Genomic DNA, 21,163 nt, shown 5'->3' with positions numbered 1-21,163 from the left:
TTGAAATTGTGCCCTGTACACCTAAGTCCAAGTCATTAATATATATCAAGAAAAGCAGTGGTCCCAGCACCAACCCCTGGGGAACGCCACTGTATACATCTCTCCAGTCCGAAAAACAACCGTTCACCACTATTCTCTGTTTCCTGTCACTTAGCCAATTCTGTATCCGTGTTGCTACTGCCCCCTTTATTCCATGGGCCGCAATCTTGATGATAAGCCTACCAGGCGGCACTTTATCAAATGCCTTTTGAAAGTCCATATGCACCATATCAACTGCATTGCCCTCATCTATCCTCTCTGTTACCTCATCAAAAAACTCAAACACGATTTGCCTTTAAGAAATCCGTGCTGGCTTTCCCTAATCAATCCACACTCGTTCAAGTGACTGTTAATTCTGTCCCGGATTATCGTTTCTAAAAGTTTCCCTACCACCAAGGTTAAACTGATTTGCCTATAGTTGGTGAATTTATCCTTATTCCCTTTTTTTGAACAAGGGTGTTAAATTTGCAGTTCTCCTGTCCTCTGGCACCACCCCCGTATCTACAGATGTTTGGAAGATTATGGCCAGTACCTCCGCAATTTCCACCCTTACTTCCCTCAGCAACCTAGGATGCATCCCGTCCGGACTGGGTGACTTACCTACTTTTAAGTACAGCTAGCCTTTCTAGTACCCCTTCTTTATCAATTTTTAGCCCATCCAGTATCTTAACTATATCTTCCTTTACTGAGACTCTGGCAGCATCTTTTACCATGGTAAAGACAGATGCAAAGTACTCATTTGGTAACTCTGCCCATCCCCTCTGCCTCCATGAGTAGATCTCCTTTATGGTCCCTAATCGGCCTCACCCTTCCTCTTACTACCAGTTTGCTGTTTACATGCCTATAGAAGACTTTTGGATTCCCTTTTATGTTGGCCGCCAGTCTATTCTCATACTCTCTCTTTGCCCTTCTTATTTCCTTTTTCACTTCCCCTCTGAACTTTCTATATTCTGCCTGGTTCTCACTTGTGTTATCAACCTGACATCTGTCATATGTCCCTTTTTTCCGTTTCATTTTGTCATCCAGGGAGCTCTGGCTTTAGTTACCCTCCCTTTCTGTCTCGCAGGAATGTGCCTAGACTAAACCATCTCCGCTTTAAAGGCCGCCCACTGTTCAGTTACCGTTTTGCCTGCCAATCTTTGATTCCAATTTACCCGGGCCAGATCTGTTCTCATCCCACTGAAATTGGCCCTCCTCCAATTGAGTATTTTTACTTTAGAGTGGTCCGTGTCCTTTTCCATAGCTATTCTAAACCTTATGAACACTATGATTGCTGTTCCCTAAATGCTCCCCCACTGACACTTGCTCCACTTGGCCCGCCTCATTCCCTAGAACCAAGTCCAGCAATGCCTCCTCCCTCGTTGGGCCGGAAACATGCTAGTTAAGAATGTTATCCTGAACACATTTCAAAAATTCCTCCCCCTCTTTGCCCCTTATATTATTATTACTATTTCAGTCTATATTAGGATAATTTACCAAGGTAAAGGATAATAGAAAGGATATTATTAAACTAGAAAGAGTGCAGAAAAGATTTACTAGGATGCTACCGGGACTTGATGGTTTGACTTATAGGGAGAGGTTGGATAGGCTGAGACTTTTTTCCCTGGAGAGTAGGAGGTTTCGGGGTGATCTTATAGAAGTCTATAAAATAGTGAGGGGCACAGATAAGGTCGATAGTCAAAATCTTTTCCCAAAGGTAGGGGAGTCTATAACGAGGGGGCATAGATTTAAGGTGAGAGGGGAGAGATACAAAAGGGTCCAGAGGGGCAATTTTTTCACTCAAAGGGTGGTGAGTGTCTGGAACGAGCTGCCAGAGGCAGTAGTAGAGGCTGGTACAATTTTGTCTTTTAAAAAGCATTTGGACAGTTACATGGGTAAGATGGGTATAGAGGAATATGGGCCAAGTGCAGGCAATTGGGACTAGCTTAGTGGTATAAACTGGGCGACATGGACATGTTGGGCCGAAGGGCCTGTTTCCATGTTGTAAACTTCTATGATTCTAATTGAAATCCCCCGATATCACTACTCTATAGCTTTTGCACCTCTCTGTAATTGCCCTGCAAATTTGTTCCTCTATATCCTCCCACTAGTTGGTGGCCAATAGAATGCACCCAGTAGTGTAATGGCACCTCTTTTATTTCTTAACTCTAACCAAATAAATTCTGTCCTTGACCCCTCCAGGACATCCTCTCTTTCTAATACTGCAATATTCTCCTTAATCAATACTGCCACCCCCTCCTTTCTTTCCTGCGCTATCTTTCCTGAAGATTTTGTATCCAGGAATATTTCGTACCCAATCCTGCCCTTTTTTGAGCCAGGACCGTTATCACCATGACATTGTATTCCCATGTGGCTATTTGCACCTGCAGCTCACCAACCTTGTTTACCATGCTTCGTGCGTTTACACACATGCACTGCAAACCAGTCTTAGACTTGCTTGTACTCTCTCTTAGTCTGATCCCACCTAATACTGTACTATTACTTGCTCTAATGCTATCTTTCTCTCCCGATCCTTTGTGCCCCTTGTTTCTCTTTTCCAATGCTACATCTTGGTTCCCATCCCCCTGCCAAATTAGTTTTAAATCTCCCCCCACAGCACTAGCGAACCTCCCCACGAGGACATTGGTCCCAGCTCCATTGAGGTGCAAGCCGTCTGGCCTGTACAGGTCCTACCTCCCACAGAACTGGTCCCAGTGCCCCAGGAATCTAAATACCTCCCTCCTGCACCATCTCCCCAGCCACGCATTCATCTGTTCTATCCTCCCATTTCTGTACTCCTCTGCCATCTCCAGCCACACTTTTTCGGTGTCAGAAGCAAGGCACTTCCTCCAATCAGCTGGGTACAGTCTCTCCCTCCTGCTCCTCACACGAGCCAGTAGCAACTCAAGAGAAGAGTCATTAAAAAGGGGTGCTGCCTTACTCCTTTGATGCTGCATCTCTGCACATTCTTCCTTTCTCCCTCAAAATCCATGGTTGCAATGGCCCTTCAAATACTCCAGTACCCAGCACGACATTTGGGTGCACAATACGCCCGCTACGCAGCTTGGAGACGCGAAACCCGGATGTAACATCAAGGGCCATTTAGTCGTGATTGCTTGAGCCGATGCACAGAAAATTTTTCCAACTTTCCCACACAACTATTCACACCACCCCCCCGCCCCCCCACCGCAACCCCGAGCCACTGAGTTCTTGCTGCTATGTTAAAATTATGCCCATAGAGTTCCTCCTGTCCCATCATTGACAGGTACAGTGACCCATAGAGTTCCTCCAGTCCCATCACAGGGTACTGACCCATAGAGTTCCCCCTTTCCCATCACTGACAGGTACTAACCCATAGAGTTCCCCCTTTCCCATCACTGACAGGTACTAACCCATAGAGTTCCCCCTTTCCCATCAAGTACTGATCCGTAGAGTTCCCCCTTTCCCACCACTGACCAGTACTGACCCATAGAGCTCTCCCTGTCCCATCACTGGTTACTGACCCATAGAGTTCTTCCTGTCCCACCATTGTGTACTGACCCATAGAGTTCCCCCTTTCCCATCACTGGGTACTGACCCATAGAGTTCCCCCTTTCCCATCACTGGGTACTGACCCATAGAGTTCCTCCTGTCCCATCACTGGGTACTGACCCATAGAGTTCCCCCTTTTCCAACACTGTCATCTCTATGCAAGGCTGGAAAGCGCACTTTTCTCTAGTTTTTCCTCTTAACTGAAGAATAGTATCTATTCTAATGAAAAAAATGTGTTATTTAGTTGAAGTCAAAGATTGTAGTTAAGGAGGAGGAGTGTGAAATATTGGATGGGAAAATCATAGTGAGAGAGGAAGTATTAATGGGTTTAGCATATTTGAAAGTAGATAAATCGCCAGGCCCGGATGAAATGTATCCCAGGCTACAGGTGTGGTGCCGGAGGATTTGGAGGACTGCAAATGTACCGTTGTTTAAAAAGGGAGAAAGATAGACCAAGTAATTATAGGCCAGTCAGTCTAACCTCGGTGGTGGGCAAATTATTGGAATCGATTCTGAGGGACAGCATAAATCGTTATTTAGAAAGGCACAGGTTAATCAAGGACAGTCAGCGAGGATTTGTTAAGGCAAGGTCGTGTCTGACTCACTTGATTGAATTTTTTGAGCAGGTAACAAGAAGGGTCGATGAGGGTAACGCGTTTGATGTGGTGTACATGGATTTTAGCAAGGCTTTTGACAAGGTCCCACATGGCAGACTGGTCAAAAAAGTAAAAGCCCATGGGATCCAAGGGAAAGTGGCTAGTTAGATCCAAAGTTGGCTCAGTGGCAGGAAGCAAAGGGTAATGGTTGATGGGTGTTTTTGCGACTGGAAGGCTGTTTCCAGTGGGGTCCCACAGGGCTCAGTACTAGGTCCCTTGCTTTTTGTGATATATATTAATGATTTGGACTTGAATGTCGGGGGCTTGGTCAAGAAATTTGCAGATGGTACAAAAATTGGTTGTATGGTTGATAGTGAGGAGGAAAGCTGTAGACTGCAGGAAGATATCAATGGACTGGTCAGGTGGGCAGTAAAGTGGCAAATGCAATCCAATCCAGAGAAGTGAGAGATACTGCATTTGGGGAAGGCAAACAAGGAAAGGGAATACACAATAAATGGGAGGATACTGAGGGGTTTAGAGGAACATAGGGACCTTGGAGTGCATGTCCACAGATCCCTGAAGGTAGCAGGACAGGTAGATAAGGTGGTTAAAAGGGCATACGGGATACTTTCCTTTATTAGCCGAGGCACGGAATATAAGAGCAGGGAGGTTATGCTAGAACTGTATAAAACACTCATTAGGCCACAGCTTGAGTACTGCGTACAGTTCTGGTTACCACATTACAGGAAAGATGTGATTGCACTAGAGAGGGTACAGAGGAGATTTACGAGGATGTTGCCAGGGTTGGAGAATTTTAGCTATGAGAAAAGATTGGATAGGCTGGGGTTGTCTTCTTTGGAACAAAGGAGGCTGAGGGGTGATTTAATTGAGATGTATAAAATTATGTCGGGACTAGATAGAATGGATAGGGAGGACCTATTTCCCTTAGCAGAGGGGTCAGTGACCAGGGGGTATAGATTTATAGTAATTGGTAGAAGGATTAGAGGGGAGCTGAGGAGAAAAGTTGTCACCCAGAGGGTGGTGGGGGTCTGGAACTCACTGCCTGAAAGGGTGGTAGAGGCAGAAACCCTCAACTCATTTAAAAAGTACTTGGATGAGCACTTGAAGTGCCGTAACCTGCAGGGCTACGGACCAAGTGCTGGAAAGTGGGATTAAGCGGGATAGCTCTTTTATCGGCCGGCACGGACACAATGGGCCAAAAGGCTTCCTTCTGTGCTGTAACTTTCTGTGATTCTCTGATTCTAAGATGTGGTATCAACAGAGCACCGTACAGTTTAAGCATTTCTTCCTCTATCTTGTACTCTACCGTTTAGGTTGTATAGTTCAGCATTCAGTTTGTTGGCTGCTGCGCAGTGATTGGACATGTTGATCCTTCAATCTCTGAACTTCACACTTAGCTGTATCAACACAATTCAGCGTAAAAACATCATACTTACTGCCTATGTGCAGTAATTTACGCCTGTGAATATTGGTTATGAGCTGGGCCGTGTTTCTACTTTTAACATCATTATCTTTGTTTGCAGGTAATTGAAGAGCTGTGGGTGTGGGGACAGACACTGAAGCAGTCCAAATGAGGGTTTGCCTGAAATCTGCGGATGAACTTTCCTCATGGATCGCTTACCGTTTCGGAGTAATCGGTGGAGTTTTGTTTTTTTCCTAAAGATGTATGTTTTCTTGTCAGGTCTTCTGCTAAGCATATTTTGTTTTGAGGTGACAGCCTGAAAACACCAATGTTTTTGCTTTATGCAGTCTGTTGACAGCAGAAGGAGGGCCTGGTAGGTGGAAAGCCAGTGCATTCCTTTTTAAACATTGCCTCGGTAGAGCCCATTAGTAACAATTTATTTTGAAAACCAAAAATGCTGGAAATGTACAACAGACGCATCAGCATCTATAAAAAGGTAGGATAACATTCCAGACCCTTTGTAGAACTGAGGAAGTATCTACACTTGAAACATTAACCTCTGTCTTCTCTACTGTAGATGCTGACGGACCTGTTGTGCATTTTCAGCATTGTCGTTACAGATGTCCAACGTTTCCAGTTTATTTTCTTTTTAACCTCATTGATTATGTAGTTCAGTCGCCAATAAACTCCGTGCAACAAAAAAAAAATCAAAATAACACTGATTTTTGTTATTTGTAGAACTACCATTTTGTTCTTAAGCTATTCAGAACTCCTCAAGCCCTTAAGATTTTTCCCCTTTTGATAATTGTAACCCGGCACGCTGTCGTCCTGATTCGCTCAGTTGGGTAATGAATCGCCCAGTGTGGTGTAGAAAGGTAGGTCCCAGGTTTGTGTCCCTGGTCTGCTTTGGCTTGGCTGGAATTTGCTGGGCTGCAACAAACGGCCCCTGCACCTCTAGATCAGATGTGGAGATGCCGGTGATGGACTGGGGTTGACAATTGTAAACAATTTTACAACACCAAGTTATAGTCCAACAAATTTATTTTAAATTCCACAAGCTTTCGGAGGCTTCCTCCTTCCTCAGGTGAACGGTGTGGAACGGTTTTTCGACACCGTTCACCTGAGGAAGGAGGATACCTCTAGATCAGGGAAGGGGAAAAATTGGCCAAAATTCCTGTTCCTGACTGGCTACTCCCGAAAGCTTCAGATGAGTTTTTCTAATGATTTGTTTACCGTTTCAGAGTAATTGGTGGAGCTTTTTTTTCTGAAGCAGTTTATTTTCCTGTCAGGTCTTCTGCTAAGCATGTTTTGTTTTGAGGTTTTGAGGTGACAGCCTGGAACGCCTATGTTTTCGCTTTAAGAAGTCTGTTGACAGCAGTAGATGAGTGGGAAAGCCAGCACATTCCTTTTTAAACATTGCCTCGGTAAAGGTCGTGAAAGGCGCTGTATAAATGCAAGTCTTTCTCCCTTTTCCCCGCGTCTGCGCGGCACAATGTATGCATGTGGCCGTATAGTGAGGACTGGACAAGCTTCGCTTTTGATGCGTGTGAAGAAATGGCCACTTGGGGAAGGCAGTGGGAGGCCCAGTGCATTCAGGAAAGAAGAAAATCAAAATGGAAAGGATGATGTCGTTCTTAATGAGAGCACTCGTTCCTGCTGTCTGGAATATTTTGTCTCCACATTTTGGATTGCACCACTTTAAATTTCTTTCCCTTCTTATTCTGCCAGTTTTCTCTCCTCTTCCTTTCCCTTCCACCCCCTTCTTCCCGAAGACACTAATTCATGGTCGGGGGAGGGGGGTGGGTACTGTTCCATAGACACTGGAAGCCCTCTAGTGCTTGGTCCAAGTGGCCATTCTTTATGTTTGAGCCTAGACGGCATCTGTTGGCAGGCTGTTTAACTGTAGGGGGCATCATAATGGAGCCCACTCCCCTGCCCTAAACTGAGCTTTACACATGGGCACTTTTTGGCATGGGTCATTGGATGGTGGTCAGGAGCAGGAACCCCCTCCCTAACCCAGGGGACGGAGGATGATTGTAGTGCCCCTATTAGCATCCAGCTGAGATCAGTTAACACATAACAGGCTAGGGGATTGATTGAACCTTGGACTTTCATGGCCTTTATACCTCAGCAACTCACTGCCAGTTGAACCAGTGAAACAGTTTTTTCATTCAATGGGAAGTGTTTTTTTTAAACTTAATCTTGGAGTGAGGGAAACGTCAAGGATCCTGCACCTTTAATAGTTTGGAGACGGCCTGTGTGGCATCTTAATGCAAGCACAAAGGCTAGCTAAGCTTGTCTGATTACTGTGCTTTTACGTGGAAAAGCCTCTTACTATATTGAGAATAATTACTTCAAATTAGCAAATATTTTTTTTAAAAAGAGAAGGCCACGATCAAATTACCAGGCAGCACCTTGAAAGGTTTTGATATGGAAGAACGTTACACGGTGCGAAATGTGACTAGAAAAGATTGTAATGTTTCAAAGCCAACAGCGTAACAGTGGAAATAAATGAGACTCGAGGCAGTCAAGTTTCAGACTACAAAGGGCGGCCAAAGTCTACCTCCATCCTTTCCACTTGCAGCGTTTTTAGTGTATTGGGACATAACTACAACCTGTATGTTAAAGGTTCTGATTGGCCTTCTGTCTGTATTTCCAGCATTTTCTTGCTTTTTTTATTTCAAACTTGCAGTTTTTCCTTTTTACTTATCTCTGATGTTGCTGCTGAGCAGTTCTTGCAATACAAAAACTTTGTATACCGACACTGTGCTTAAGTGAAATGTAGATGATAGCAATGCAGTAACCGTAGCAATGTTAGACAGCATTGCAGCTGCTTAGAATACATCCCGTAATGCACTTCTGTGGACGAGGCCACATCTGCCCTCTCGAGTGGGAATAACAGATCCCATGGCACCATTCAAAGAGGAGCAGGTTGGTTCTCCCAATGTCCTGACCAACATTTATCCCTCAACCAACATCACTAAAATAGATTATCTGGTCATTTATCTCATTGTTGTTTGTGGGACCTTGCTGTGCACACTTTAGCTGCAGCGTTTGCTTGCACTACCAAAGTGACTACACTTCAAAAATTAATTAATTGGCTGTGAAGCATTTTGGGACATCCTGAGGTAGTGAAAGGCACTATATAAATGCAAGTTCATTCTTTCAGAGAGTGAGAGGGGAGTGATATTGTGTACAGAATCAGAGAAACTTCAATAGAAGGGGAAGCCAGTTGTCCGATATGTCCGTGTCTGTGCTACCGCCACATTGGAACAATGCACTCAAAATCCCATTGTCCTGCTCTTTTCCCCCATCCTTTAATATTTTTCCTCTTCAAATGTCTATCTAATTCCTTTTTAAATGTCATGATTCACTTAGCTTCTGTAGCCACTTATGCTAATGCATTTCATATTCCAATCCTCCCTTGCATGGAAGATCATAGAATGATACAGCACAGAAGGAGGCCATTCGGTCCATTGTGCCTGTGCCGGCACTTTGAAAGAGCTATCCAATTAATCCCACTCCCCTGCAAATTTATCCCCTTCAAGTATTTATCCAATATATTTTGAAAATTATTATTGAATCTGCTTCCACCGCCTTTCAGGCACTGTGTTCCAGATCATGATAACTCGCTGCTTAAAAAAAAATGTCTCCTCATCTCACCTGTGGTTCTTTGGCCAATTATCTTGTTGTTTAATTAGCAGTTGTTTCTGTTCCCAATATGGGAAGTTGGGGGAACAATGAAGAGATGTCTCATTTATTTATTGAAGGATCTAGCAAATGGCACAAGGACATCAACATTTATTTCAGAATTATGCTAAGACACTTCCCCAAATTTCTCCTAATCTCCACCTGGTTCTTTTGCCAATTATCTTAAATCTGTGTCCTCTGGTTACCAACCCTCCTGGCAGTGGAAACAGTTTCTCTCTATTTACTCTATCAATGATGTGGAGATACTCTATCAATAGCTTTCATGATTTTGAACACCTCTATTAAATCTCCCCTTAACCTTCTCTGCTCTAAGGAGAGCAATCCCAGCTTCTCCAGCCTCTCCACCTAACTGAAGTCCCGCATCCCTGGTACCATTCTAGTAAATCTCCTCTGCATCCTCCCTAAGACCTTGACATCCTTCCTAAAGTGTGGTATCCAGAATTGGACACAATACTCCAGCTGAGCCCTAACTAGTGTTTTATAAAGGTTTTACATAACTTCCTTGCTTTTGTACTCTATGCCGCTGTTTATAAAGCCTAGGATCCTGTATGCCTTTTTAACAGCCTTCTCAGCTTGTCCAACCACCATCAAAGATTTGTGCACGTACACACAGATCCCTCTGTTCCTGCACCCCCTTTAAAATTGTACCATTTAGTTTATAAAAACTTATCTTCTAATCACTCCCTTTACGATCTGTGTAATGCATAACGTATATAATGCAGAAGTAAAAAATAATTCTGTAGTGCAGTAAGTTAGCACCATAAGAGATAGCAGGAGTAGGCCATTCGGCCCCTCGAGGCTGCTCCGCCATTCAATGAGATCATGGCTGATCTGATTTTTACCTCAACTCCACTTTCCCGTCTTTTCCCCATATCCTTTGACTCCCTTGCTGATCAAAAATTTGTCCAACTCAGCCTTGAATGTATTCAATGACTCAGCCTCCACAGCTTTTTGGGGTAAAGAATTCCAAAGATTCACGACCCTCTGGGAGAAGAAATTCCTCCTCATTTCCGTCTTAAACGGGCGACCCCTTACTCTGAGACTATGCCCCCTAGTTTTAGATTCCCCCATGAGGGGTAACACCCTCTCAGAATCTAACCTATCGAGTCCCCTCAGAATCTTGTATGTTTCAATAAGATCTCCTCTCATTTTTCTAAACTCCAATGAGTATAGACCCAACCTGTTCAATTTTTCCTCATAAGACAACCCTTCCATACCCGGAATCAACCTGGTGAGCCTTCTCTGAACTGCCTCCCATGTCCTTCCTTAAATAAGGGCACCAGAACTGTACGCAGTACTCCAGATGTGGTCTCACCAGCACCCTGTACAGTTGTAGCATAACTTCCCTGCTTTTATACTCCATCCCCCTAGAAATAAAGGCCAATATTCCATTTGCCTTCCGGATTACCTGCTGCACCTGTATGTTGACTTTTTGTGTTTCATGTACGAGGACACCCAGATCCCTCTGTACCGCAGCAATTTGTAGTATTTCTTCATTCAAATAATATTTTGCTTTTTTATTTTTCCTCCCAAAGTGGATGACTTCGCATTTTCCCACATTATATTCCATCTGCCAAATTTTTGCCCATTCGCTTAACCTGTCAATATCCCTTTGCAGACACTTTGTGTCCTCATCGCAACCTGCTTTTCCACCTATCTTTATATGATCAGCAAATTTGGCCACAAGACACTCTGTTCCTTCATCCAAGTCATTGATATATATTGTAAATAGTTGAGGCCCCAGCACTGATCCCTGCGGCACCCCACTAGTTACAGATTGCCATTTTGAAAATGACCCTTTTATCCCGACTCTTTGTATTCTGTTAATTAGCCAATCCTCTATCCATGCCAGTATATTACCCCCAACACCATGAGCTCTTATCTTGTGCAGTAATCTTCTATGTGGCACCTTATCGAACGCCTTTTGGAAATCCAAATATACTGCATCCATTGGTTCCCCTTTATTCACCCTGCCCGTTACTTCCTCAAAGAACTCTAATAAATTTGTCAGACACTATTTCCCTTTCATAAAACCATGTTGACTCTCCTTGATTGTATTATGAGTCTCCAAATGTCCTGCTACTACTTCCTTAATAATGGATTCTAGCATTTTCCCAATGACAGATGTTAGGCTAACTGGTCTATAGTTACCTGCTCTCTGTCTCACTCCCTTCTTGAATTAGGGGTGTTACGTTTATGGTTTTCCAATCCGCTGGGACTTTTCCAGAATCTAGTGAATTCTGGAAGATTACAACCAATGCATCCACTATCTCTGTAGCCACTTCCTTTAAGACCCTCGGATGCAAGCCATCAGGTCCAGGGGACTTGTCAGCCTTTAGACCCATTAGTTTGCCTAGTACTTTTTCTCTGGTGATATTAATTGTTTTTAGTTCCTCCCTCCCCTTTGCCCCTTGATTTTCTCCTATTATTGGTATATTATTAGTGTCTTCTACTGTGAAGACAGCTACAAAATATCTGTTCAATTCCTCTGCCATTTCCTTGTTTTCCATTATTATTTCCCCAGTCTCATCCTCTAAGGGACCAATGTTTACTTTAGCTACCCTCTTCCTTTTTATATACTAATAGAAGCTTTTACTGTCAGTTTTATATTTCTTGCTAGTTTACTCTCATAATTTATTTTCTCCCTCTTTATTATTCTTTTAGTCATCCTTTGCTGGTTTTTAAAGTTTTCCCAATCTTCGGGCTTACCAGTAATCTTTGCCATGTTGTGTGCTTTTTCTTTTAACCTGATGCTATCCTTTGCTTCCTTAGTTAGCCATGGTTGGTTCACCCTTTTGTGGAGTCTTTCCTCCTCACGGATATATTTTTGTTGCGAGTCATAAAATATCTTTTTAAATGTTTGCCACTGCTTATCCACCATCATACCATCTAATCTGTTTACCCAGTCCACTTTAGCCAATTCCGCCCTCATTCCTTTACAATTGCCCTTATTTAAGTTTAATACAGTAGTTTCAGACCCAAGATCCTCGCTCTCAAACTGGGTGTGAAATTCTATCATGTTAGGATCACTGCTTCCCAAGGGATCCTTTACTTTGAGATCATCAATTAATCCTGTTTCGTTACCCATTACCAGATCCAAAATGGCCTGTTGCCTGGTTGGTTCCCTGACGTATTGGTCTAAGAAACAGTCCCTAATGCACTCTATGATCTCCTCCTCAGGGCTACTTTTGCCAATTTGATTTGTCCAATCTATGTGAAAGTTAAAATTGCCCATGATTATTGCATTACCTTTTTTACAAGCCCCCTTATTTCCTGATTAATATTTTGCCCTGCAGTGTAGCTACTGTTAGGGGGCCTATATATTACTCCCACCAGTGATTTCTTTCCCTTGCTATTTCTTACCTCCACCCAAATTGATTTGACATCTTGATCTTCTGAGCCAATATAATTTCTCACTATTATACCAATTTGATCCTTTATTATCAGAGCTACCCTATCACCTTTACCTTTCTTCCTATCCTGGCCTTTAACTTTTGGGACCAGTCTGACTGATGGGATGAAAGAGTTCTTATGCTGTTGGCTGTAAGACATCCAAGTGAAAAGTAAAGTCTCAGCCAAATCCCAGTGACTGAAAATTCACAGCATAAAACGCCAGTAATTGGGCACAAGATTGGCACAATTGTCAGGTAAGAGGCCACACGGGTAACTGGTGAGAGAATGATTTAATTTTTTTTTCTCTGCTGTCACTCCCGTTGTAGTCACCCATCTCCATTTTCTCTCTCTACTTTCTTCCCCTCCCTATCTTGAAGGCATTGACCTCCTTGCTGGGGTTCGTTTCCGCAGCCACCCGTTGTCTCTGACACCTCACCCACATCACCATTCTTCATGTGTGAGCCTAGACACCAAACGCCAGCAGTCACGGTTTGGCCATGAAGGCGAAATGGCATCCTCGCTTGGCCTGATTTCATCTGCTGGTCAATTCACACCCATTTCCCAGCAGGAATCGCCAGACTACGATTCAGGGGCAGGAAGCTGGGCTGATTTTTTTTTTTGTCCCTGATATAAGGATGCAGGACATGTTGAAGACCTGTTTCCTTAATGTTTAAATCTGATCACTAGAAAGTGGAACATAGGATCAGGAGTAGGCCAATCATTCCCTTATCATCTGCCGGTCGCTTACCATTTTAATTCCCTGTCCCACTCCCACTCTGACCTCTCTGTCCTCGGCCTCTTACACTGTTCCAGTGAAGCTCAACATAAGCTTGAGGAACAGCACCTCATCTCTCGATTAGGCACTTCACAACCTTCCGGACTTGACGTTGATTTCAATAACTTCAGATCGTAACCACTGCTCCCATTTTTTTTCTAACAGCGAGTGCTGGTAATGATTCTGCTGTTGCCATTTACAGCTACTACTGACACATCTTTTGTTTTTTAACCTGTCCCATTACCACCTTCCTTTTTGTCATTTAATCACTCCTGCCCTCCACCCTATCAGAGACCTGTCCTTTCGTTCTTTCCTCCCCTCCCTCCTCCTCCCCTTTCCCTGGCTCTGTACTTGCTTAAAAACTTCAACTCTTTAACATCTTTCAGTTCTGACGAAAGGTCTTCGACCTGAAACGTTAACTCTGTTTCTTTCTCCACAGATGCTGCCTGACTTGCTGAGCTTCTCCAGCATTTTCTGTTTTTACTATTATCCCCTTAAGTTTCTTCCATCATTCTATTAGATCATGCCTGAAGTAGTTAAAAGTAGGACCTCAGGGTAAATCTCCCTCCAGTTTTCCTCATAGAATCAAACAGCACATCGTGCCTGTGCCGGCTCTTTGAAACAGCCATCCAATTAGTCCCACTCCCCCGCTCTTTCCCCATAGCCCTTATGAGAGACGCTGATGAGAAAGGCCAATTGCTCCATCTTCGTCCATTCATTCAGAAAGACATTACAGTTCCTCCCCTTTCCCTCAATCACAGCATCCAACTGTTTTTTAAATGATAACGGGGTTTTTGTCTCCACTGCACTATTCCTGAGTTCATTCAGTGTGTTGATCACTCTTTCTGTGAACAAGGTCCTGATACTAGTCCTAAATTTGCTTTGCGTCCATTTGAATTTGTGCCCCTTGTCCTCCTGTCAAGGTTCAACGTGAATTAGCGTTCCAGATCTTTTTTAAATCACTCTGAAGTGTCAACTTGGTTCCATTGTCAACGCTCTCACTGCTGAGTCAGAGGTCATGGGCTCAAACCCCACTGCAAACACTGGCACATACAAAATTGACGGGCAGGAAAAAAACAGCTGGTCCATCAAGCCTGCCCCAAAATCCAGCACGTAATCCAGACCCATACGTCAGCGTAGTTACTGAGGGAGTGCTGCATTGTCAGAGATGCCACTTTTCAGATGAGACATTAAACCAAGGCTTATTCTACCTTCGTAGATAATACTAAAGAGCAGGGAGATCTCCCAATGTCCTGGGCAACTAACCGTCAAAAATACTTCATTGGCTGTAAAGCACTTTGGGTCACCCTGAGGTAGTGAAAGGTGCTCTATAAATTCAGATTTCCAGCATCTGCAGTATTTTGCTTTTATTATAGCTATATAAATGCAAGTCTTTCCTTTTACTGAACAAAATAAAGGAGGGGGAAGCATGCAACAAGTTCAAAGTCAGGAATCTGGTATTCTGACTCGTGATTTTAAAAAATGCAGTTTAATGGGTTTAATAGTCTGTGAAGAGCTTTTTATATAAAAAGGCTGAAAAGAGGTGATAAAGTGTGTGATGATATACAAAGAACACATCAGTTAGGTGGTGAAAAGACATTAGAAAGACAAAAAATCTGTTACATAAAGGGGAATGACGTGAAAATGTTAGTGATCATTTTGACCTGTTGTCCTCTCTTTCCCCCACCCCCCACCCCCCTTCCCCTTTCAGAGTTATACCCAAAACATTAACCTGCCTTTTCTCTTTAGAAGTGTGGATGGACCTACTGAGTAGTCACTGTTTTTATTTCAGGCTTTCTTTTGTACGTCTATTCACCGACAATTACTCGTGTCTGTAATTCAAATGCCTTTTGTTAGTGATGAAGGGAGTGGAGGGAGGGAGAATATAGGTGACCGCTGGAAAATCTCATAGAATGACATAGAATTTTACAAATGTAAAGAATCTTACAACGCCAGGTTATAGTCCAACAATTTTATTTTCAAATAAAATTGTTGGACTATAACCTGGTGTTGTAAGATTCTTTACATTTGTAAACCCCAGTCCATCACCAGCATCTCCACATCATAGAATTTTACAGCACAGAAACAGGCCTTTCGGCCCAACTGGTGTTTATACAATACACGCGCCTCCCCCCTCCTGAAATCAAAACGGGGAAGAAAAAGTACAGTGGGTCAGTCAGCGTCTGAAAGAAAAGCAAAAACACACAGCTGGTCAATCAGCATCCGTGGAGAGAACAGACATTCTTTGGTTTGGATGTATAACCTTCATCAGACTAAAAAAGATTGGTTAACAGCCAAGGTAGGAAACTTCTCAGAACACTTGTGCAGAATGTTACGGAGGGACTTTCAATTGTGGAGTAGAATAGCCGTGGGATGTTAAGCGCCTTGGGACGTTTTACTACATTAAAGGCGCTATAGAAATGTAATTGTTGTTGAGATGTACAGTGTTTCTCGCTCGCAGTGGGGTCGTTTTGCCACTCCATCATCAGTGCAGTATACATTATTCCCTTGAAGCTCCATCCCACCCGTATAGATGATTTTATATTAAATAAGTGCAGTCTCTAGAGAGCCTTTTGTTTAGGTTAATGCTGAAACAGATATTACCGTTAAGCAAATGGAGACCCAACAGCGGCCCACGGGACCCAAGAGAATGTGGTTCTCTGACACTGCCAGGTGTCACCTCGGTGAATGGTTTACCCTGTTGCTCGACTCCATATTTGAACCGAAGGTATCTTCGGAAATGGGAAAACGAGTCTTATTTCCGTATTTGGTTCTCTGAATAAAGGACGGACTGGTTGACTATAATGTGTTTCATTTTCTGACTATGCAATTGAACATCTGGGTGTCTTATCCACCCGTTGTGTCACAACTTTCAAAGACCTCACACGTGCAAATGTCGCACCTTGGCGTCATATCTCAGTAGGCCAAATAGTAGAGATTAGCTGAAATAAGCACTCTGTGTGTTACATTACAAATCAAATATCATGTTGACTAAACATGAACAACTAAAAGCAGTTTGCTTCAATTGCTAAGTACCAATAAGTAAGCAGCAGAAATCAAATCACTCATCATCGTCGTCCCCACCCTTTCAAGGCTACCAATTCTGAACAGCAAAAGTAACAAGCCGTCTAATCAAATTCCTCAAAAAAATAAAGTGAACTTGGTTTGATCTCCATCTTTGTATTATTCAGCTAGCTGAAAATTAACCTGTGCATTTATAACATAAGAATCCCATTAAAAAATGTAATATTTAGAATAAAATGCTTGTTCTTATTGTAGAGTTGAGTTACCTGTGTAATTTTGGAAACCCCCGTGAAACATTTTTCTCACCGAGGCCTACTTCTGCATTAAAGGCCTGGGGCTCAATTTTGCCTACTTGGCTGCAGGTTGGGTTGAGCTTTGTTGCCTTTTTTTTTGCTGAGGCCTTGGACACAATTCATGTCAATCACAGCAAGCCTTCATAGGATTGCCACCTATCTGTATTGTCAGCAGGCTGTCCATGGAAGACAAAATCTTCAGAAAAAGTTCTCTGTAAATTCAGCAGTGTGGGCTTTCAATTTGAGTTCGGTTGGGATTAGTTAGTAATGTTATTAAAACCAGAAGTCTCCCAGTGAATGAAGTTTAGAATTCTTAATACAGTTTGAATAGACCAGTGAATGAGGTTTAAAACTCCTCCTTGACTACTGTTGTACTGTACTATATTGAACAAGGAAGGCACAAAGCACGCTGTCTAGTTCCTTTTGTACTGTATAACATGAAATTTCTTCATAATGCCGGCTGGTATCCCCAGCTGAATCCTTCCTGGAAGTTCCTGGTTGGTTAAGGCAGAGGACTGATGCATTTATTAAGGGAAAGACAGCTAAATATTTAAAGCAGAGAAAGTGGGGCATTGGGATTATATTTTGATTGCTCTAGCAAAGAGGCAACACAGATGCAATGGGCCAAACGGCCGCCTCCTGTGCTCGAATTAAAAATCTCATCCTGGTGTTCAAAGCCCTCCATGGCCTCGCCCCTCCCTATCTCTGTAACCTCCTCCGGTCCCATAGATCTTCGAGATCTCTGCGCCCCTCCAGTTCTTGTCTCTTATGTATCCTTGACTTCCTCCACCCCCACCATTGGCAGCCGTGCCTTCAGCTGCCTAGGCCCTAAGCTCTGGAATTCCCTCCCTAACCCTCTCCGCCTCTCTACCTCTCTCTCCTCCTTTAAGCCACTTTCTTAAAACCTACCTCTTTGACCAAGCTTTTGGTCACCTGTCCTAATATCTCTGTGTGGCTGGGTGTCAAATTTTGTCTTGATAGGATTCCTGTGAAGCACCTTTAGACCTTTTACTACGTTAAAGGCGTGACATAGGGCGTTCTTAATGCACATCTCGGGTCACATGACACGCCACGTTTGAGTACCAGCGTATTGGAGTACGCTTGTACCCAACCCTCTGGTTGTGAGTTTGTGAGTTGAACTGCATGATAAAACTGTGCGGAGGGCACCCGCAGATAAGTAATCCCATATTTTTTTTAAATATAATGTATCTTGCTTAATAGAGTGGAAAATGGAGATAAAGACTGTATATGTGTGTGTGTGTCTCTCTATCTAATATAAACAGAGATGCCCGAACAGGTTCCACCCTGACCAGGTGCCGCAGTATCTAAACTCTTCCCAGGTTCACATGGCATCAGGCGGTCAATCATCCCCAGTCTCTGGTGGACTTCCCATCAATGGTAGGGTGCTGCTCGTTTGCTGTTTCTATCTAGACATTTCGGACCATAATCAGCTAGTATCACTAATTACTTAGCCCTGGCTTTACGCAAGTACCTTTCAAGGAGTTCTTTTAAAAAAAAAAATACGGTTCATTTCAGCTCTTGTGTTTTGTCACCCGCTGTAGAGATCAGGACAGTCAGCATTCATGTGAAAAATGTGGCGGCTTATTCACAATTGTGTGCCCAAAACTGAGTATTTGTTCATTCCTACGCTTTATATATATATTTAATTTTGTTGCATTGTGATTAAAATTAGGAAAGAATCCCCGCAGCAACTTCTTGTTTAAAAAAAATATTAATTAGTGCCTTGTAGATTATCTGAAACTGTGATGGCAAGACAATGTATTAAAATAAATATGTATCATTCAGAACTGCAAGGCTTGCAATTTCAAGAATGCAAGAATGCTTAATTGTACCAACTTCTCTTTGTGCCAGATAACCTGGTACACTGCAGAGAAGATTTGGCAATAACGTTACGTTTGTTTTTCGATCAGCTGAGCAACACACAAATCCGTCGCTATGCCCTGAGTCTCCATTCAAGCTACTGAGAAATTCCCACTGGCAGAGATTATGTTTACTGATGCACAGGACACTCTTTTCCCCTGAATCAGAAAGATTGGCATAGTTTAGCAGAGCCAAGGCTTAGGGACCTAATCAGCTTTAGTATTGTGTCCTATTTTAGGCACCACACTTTAGAAAGGATGTCAAGAGGGTGCAGAGGAGATTTCACCAGAATGGTACCAGGGATGAGGGACTTCAGTTATGTGGAGCTGACACAGGCACAATGGACCGAATGGTCTCCGTATGTGCTGTATGTTTCTATGACCCCTAAATGTGTGCAGGGCTACTGCTGAAGTTTACTTAAACCCACGACCACAGAGGACTAGTAACCTTCCACTGCTTCTCCAACCAGGACTACCTTACCGTTTAGAATGTTGGCTTGCCGGGTTATTGGGAGCTAAATGTGGAAAAATCCTAACCTCGTATTGACAGATCCAGCCCTTCAAGACCATTGGTGAACCAGCTGGCCGGTCGATCATCAGCAGTGCCCTGGAGAACTGCAGACCTGTCTGGCTCAGGTACCAAAGATTACCTAGCCTATTAGAGGGTTGACTTGGTTCTGAACCTTCAGGCATGTCACTTTAGAGCCACTTTGAACCAGAAGAGAAGCCTCCTTGCAGCTTCACGAGAGAGTTGCAAATGCACATACACAACTTTGGCAGTCTGTCTGGGACCTTGCCTGTTGTCAGGAAAAGGCCCATACAGGGCACTGATGCTTAAACCGATTGTAACAGTGCCACCTACACACAGCCAGACCAAGAGGGTGGACCCAACAGCAAATGCCACCTATGAAAGCCATTTTGCTTTGCCTGCAGGAACACTTTTATCAGCAAGTCATTCACTTGAGAAGAGATTCATGGCAAGAGCTTGATGCTTGAACTCGACGTTTTATGTATGGTTCAAGTGCCAGGCACCGGGAGTCCCAGAGTCTGCACAATTGTCCAGCCTGGGTGCATTCCGAGTTCCTCAAGATAACCTACCCACCTTAACTCTTCCCAACCTGCCTACTTGCATGCTGCTTGGCCCATTGAAAAAAAAGTGTGAGAAGTGACGAGTGAAGGAGGAGACAGAGCAAACAAAGTGAAGGATGAAACAAAGAGAAAACAAGTGCCAGTAGAGAAAGTGAGCCTTTTTTTGCAGACGTACCAATCACACTATCCATAGCTATAGGGACACAGAGTACAAGAGTAAAGAAGTAAGAAAGACTTGCCTTTATATAACGCCTTTCACGACCTCAGGACGTGCCAAAGCGTTTCACAGCCAATGAAGTACTTTTGAAGCGTAGTCACTGTTATGATGATTCCAGGGATGGGAAACTATAGTTAGGAGGAGAAACCTGAGACTCTGGGACTCATTCCACTGAGCAGAGAAGGCTAAGAGGAAATAGAGATTTTGTTAAATTATGAAGGGTTTTGACAGAGTAAATAGGAAAAGACTGTTTCCTCTCGCTGGGGAGTCAGCGACAAGGGGCCATCAATTTAAAGTTATCACTTAAGAGAGTGGGGAGAGAGGTTAGGAGAAATTTATTTGCACCAATGTTTGTTGAAGCATGGAAAGCTTCACCACAGGGAGTGGTGGAGGCAAAGACCATTGAATTTTTCAAGGGAAAACTGGATAAACATTTGAATCTTAGGAAGATGGGGGGGAAGACAGGGATAAGGATTGCTTTAGCAAAGTGCTGGCACAGGCACAATGGGCTGAATGACCTCCAGCAAATTTCTATGGCTCAATGAGGGGCTAAGTTTTTTAGTGGGACCAGCCAAAGAAAGAACCGTCAGACTGATGTTTTTTGGTGATCTTTGTTAACGATAGACATGTGCATTGAATAAGCCTCCAGGAAAGATGGACTAAAAAAATTAAAAAGACAATATTGCTCTAGAATTTTCTAAAAATTAAGAGTGCCTAAACCAGATTACACATTTGGATGTTATTACAAAAATTGAAAATAAACTGGATTTATAACATCTTTAAAAAAAGTATATTTATATAGCAGTTTATCACAACTCCAAAGCACTTCATATCCAATTAATTATTTTTTGAGGTGTAGTAAGAGTTGTTATCATAGAATCTTACAGCACATTCAGCCCATCGTACCTCTGAAAGAGCCATCCGATTAGTCCCATTCCTCCCACTCTTTTCCCCCATAGCCCTGCAATTTGCACACAAACAGCAAATGAAATGAATGATCGGTTAACCTGTTTTAGGTTGAGGAGGAATGGTAGCTAGGACATCAGGAGATTGTGCAATACATTGCATGCGAAGCACTTTGGGACATTTCTGAGATGTGGTAAGGGTGTTAAAAAAAAAAATTCTCTTTTAGTTTCATGGACATACCCATGAGGCAGATATTCAACATTAAAGCCTTTGCCTACGAAACTTATTACTCTGTCCTTGCCGAGCT

General features: G+C 43.1%; 1 protein-coding gene across 1 annotated transcript in view; it reads left to right on the top strand.

Annotated features, from left to right (window-relative positions):
* npm1b (nucleophosmin 1b) overlaps positions 1 to 6,284 on the top strand; it is a 98,475-nt gene extending 92,191 nt beyond the window's left edge. Inside the window, exon 10 of the mRNA XM_067980158.1 lies at positions 5,690 to 6,284. Within this exon, the coding sequence (XP_067836259.1) occupies positions 5,690 to 5,740 (51 nt within the window). The 3' untranslated portion in view covers positions 5,741 to 6,284. The remainder of the gene's footprint in view (positions 1 to 5,689) is intronic.
* The last annotated feature ends 14,879 nt before the right edge of the window (positions 6,285 to 21,163 follow it).

Source organism: Heptranchias perlo, chromosome 1, assembly GCF_035084215.1.
Source record: "Heptranchias perlo isolate sHepPer1 chromosome 1, sHepPer1.hap1, whole genome shotgun sequence".
Classification (NCBI taxonomy): Eukaryota; Metazoa; Chordata; class Chondrichthyes; order Hexanchiformes; family Hexanchidae; genus Heptranchias; species Heptranchias perlo.
This window is presented reverse-complemented; position numbering and strand designations above follow the sequence as displayed.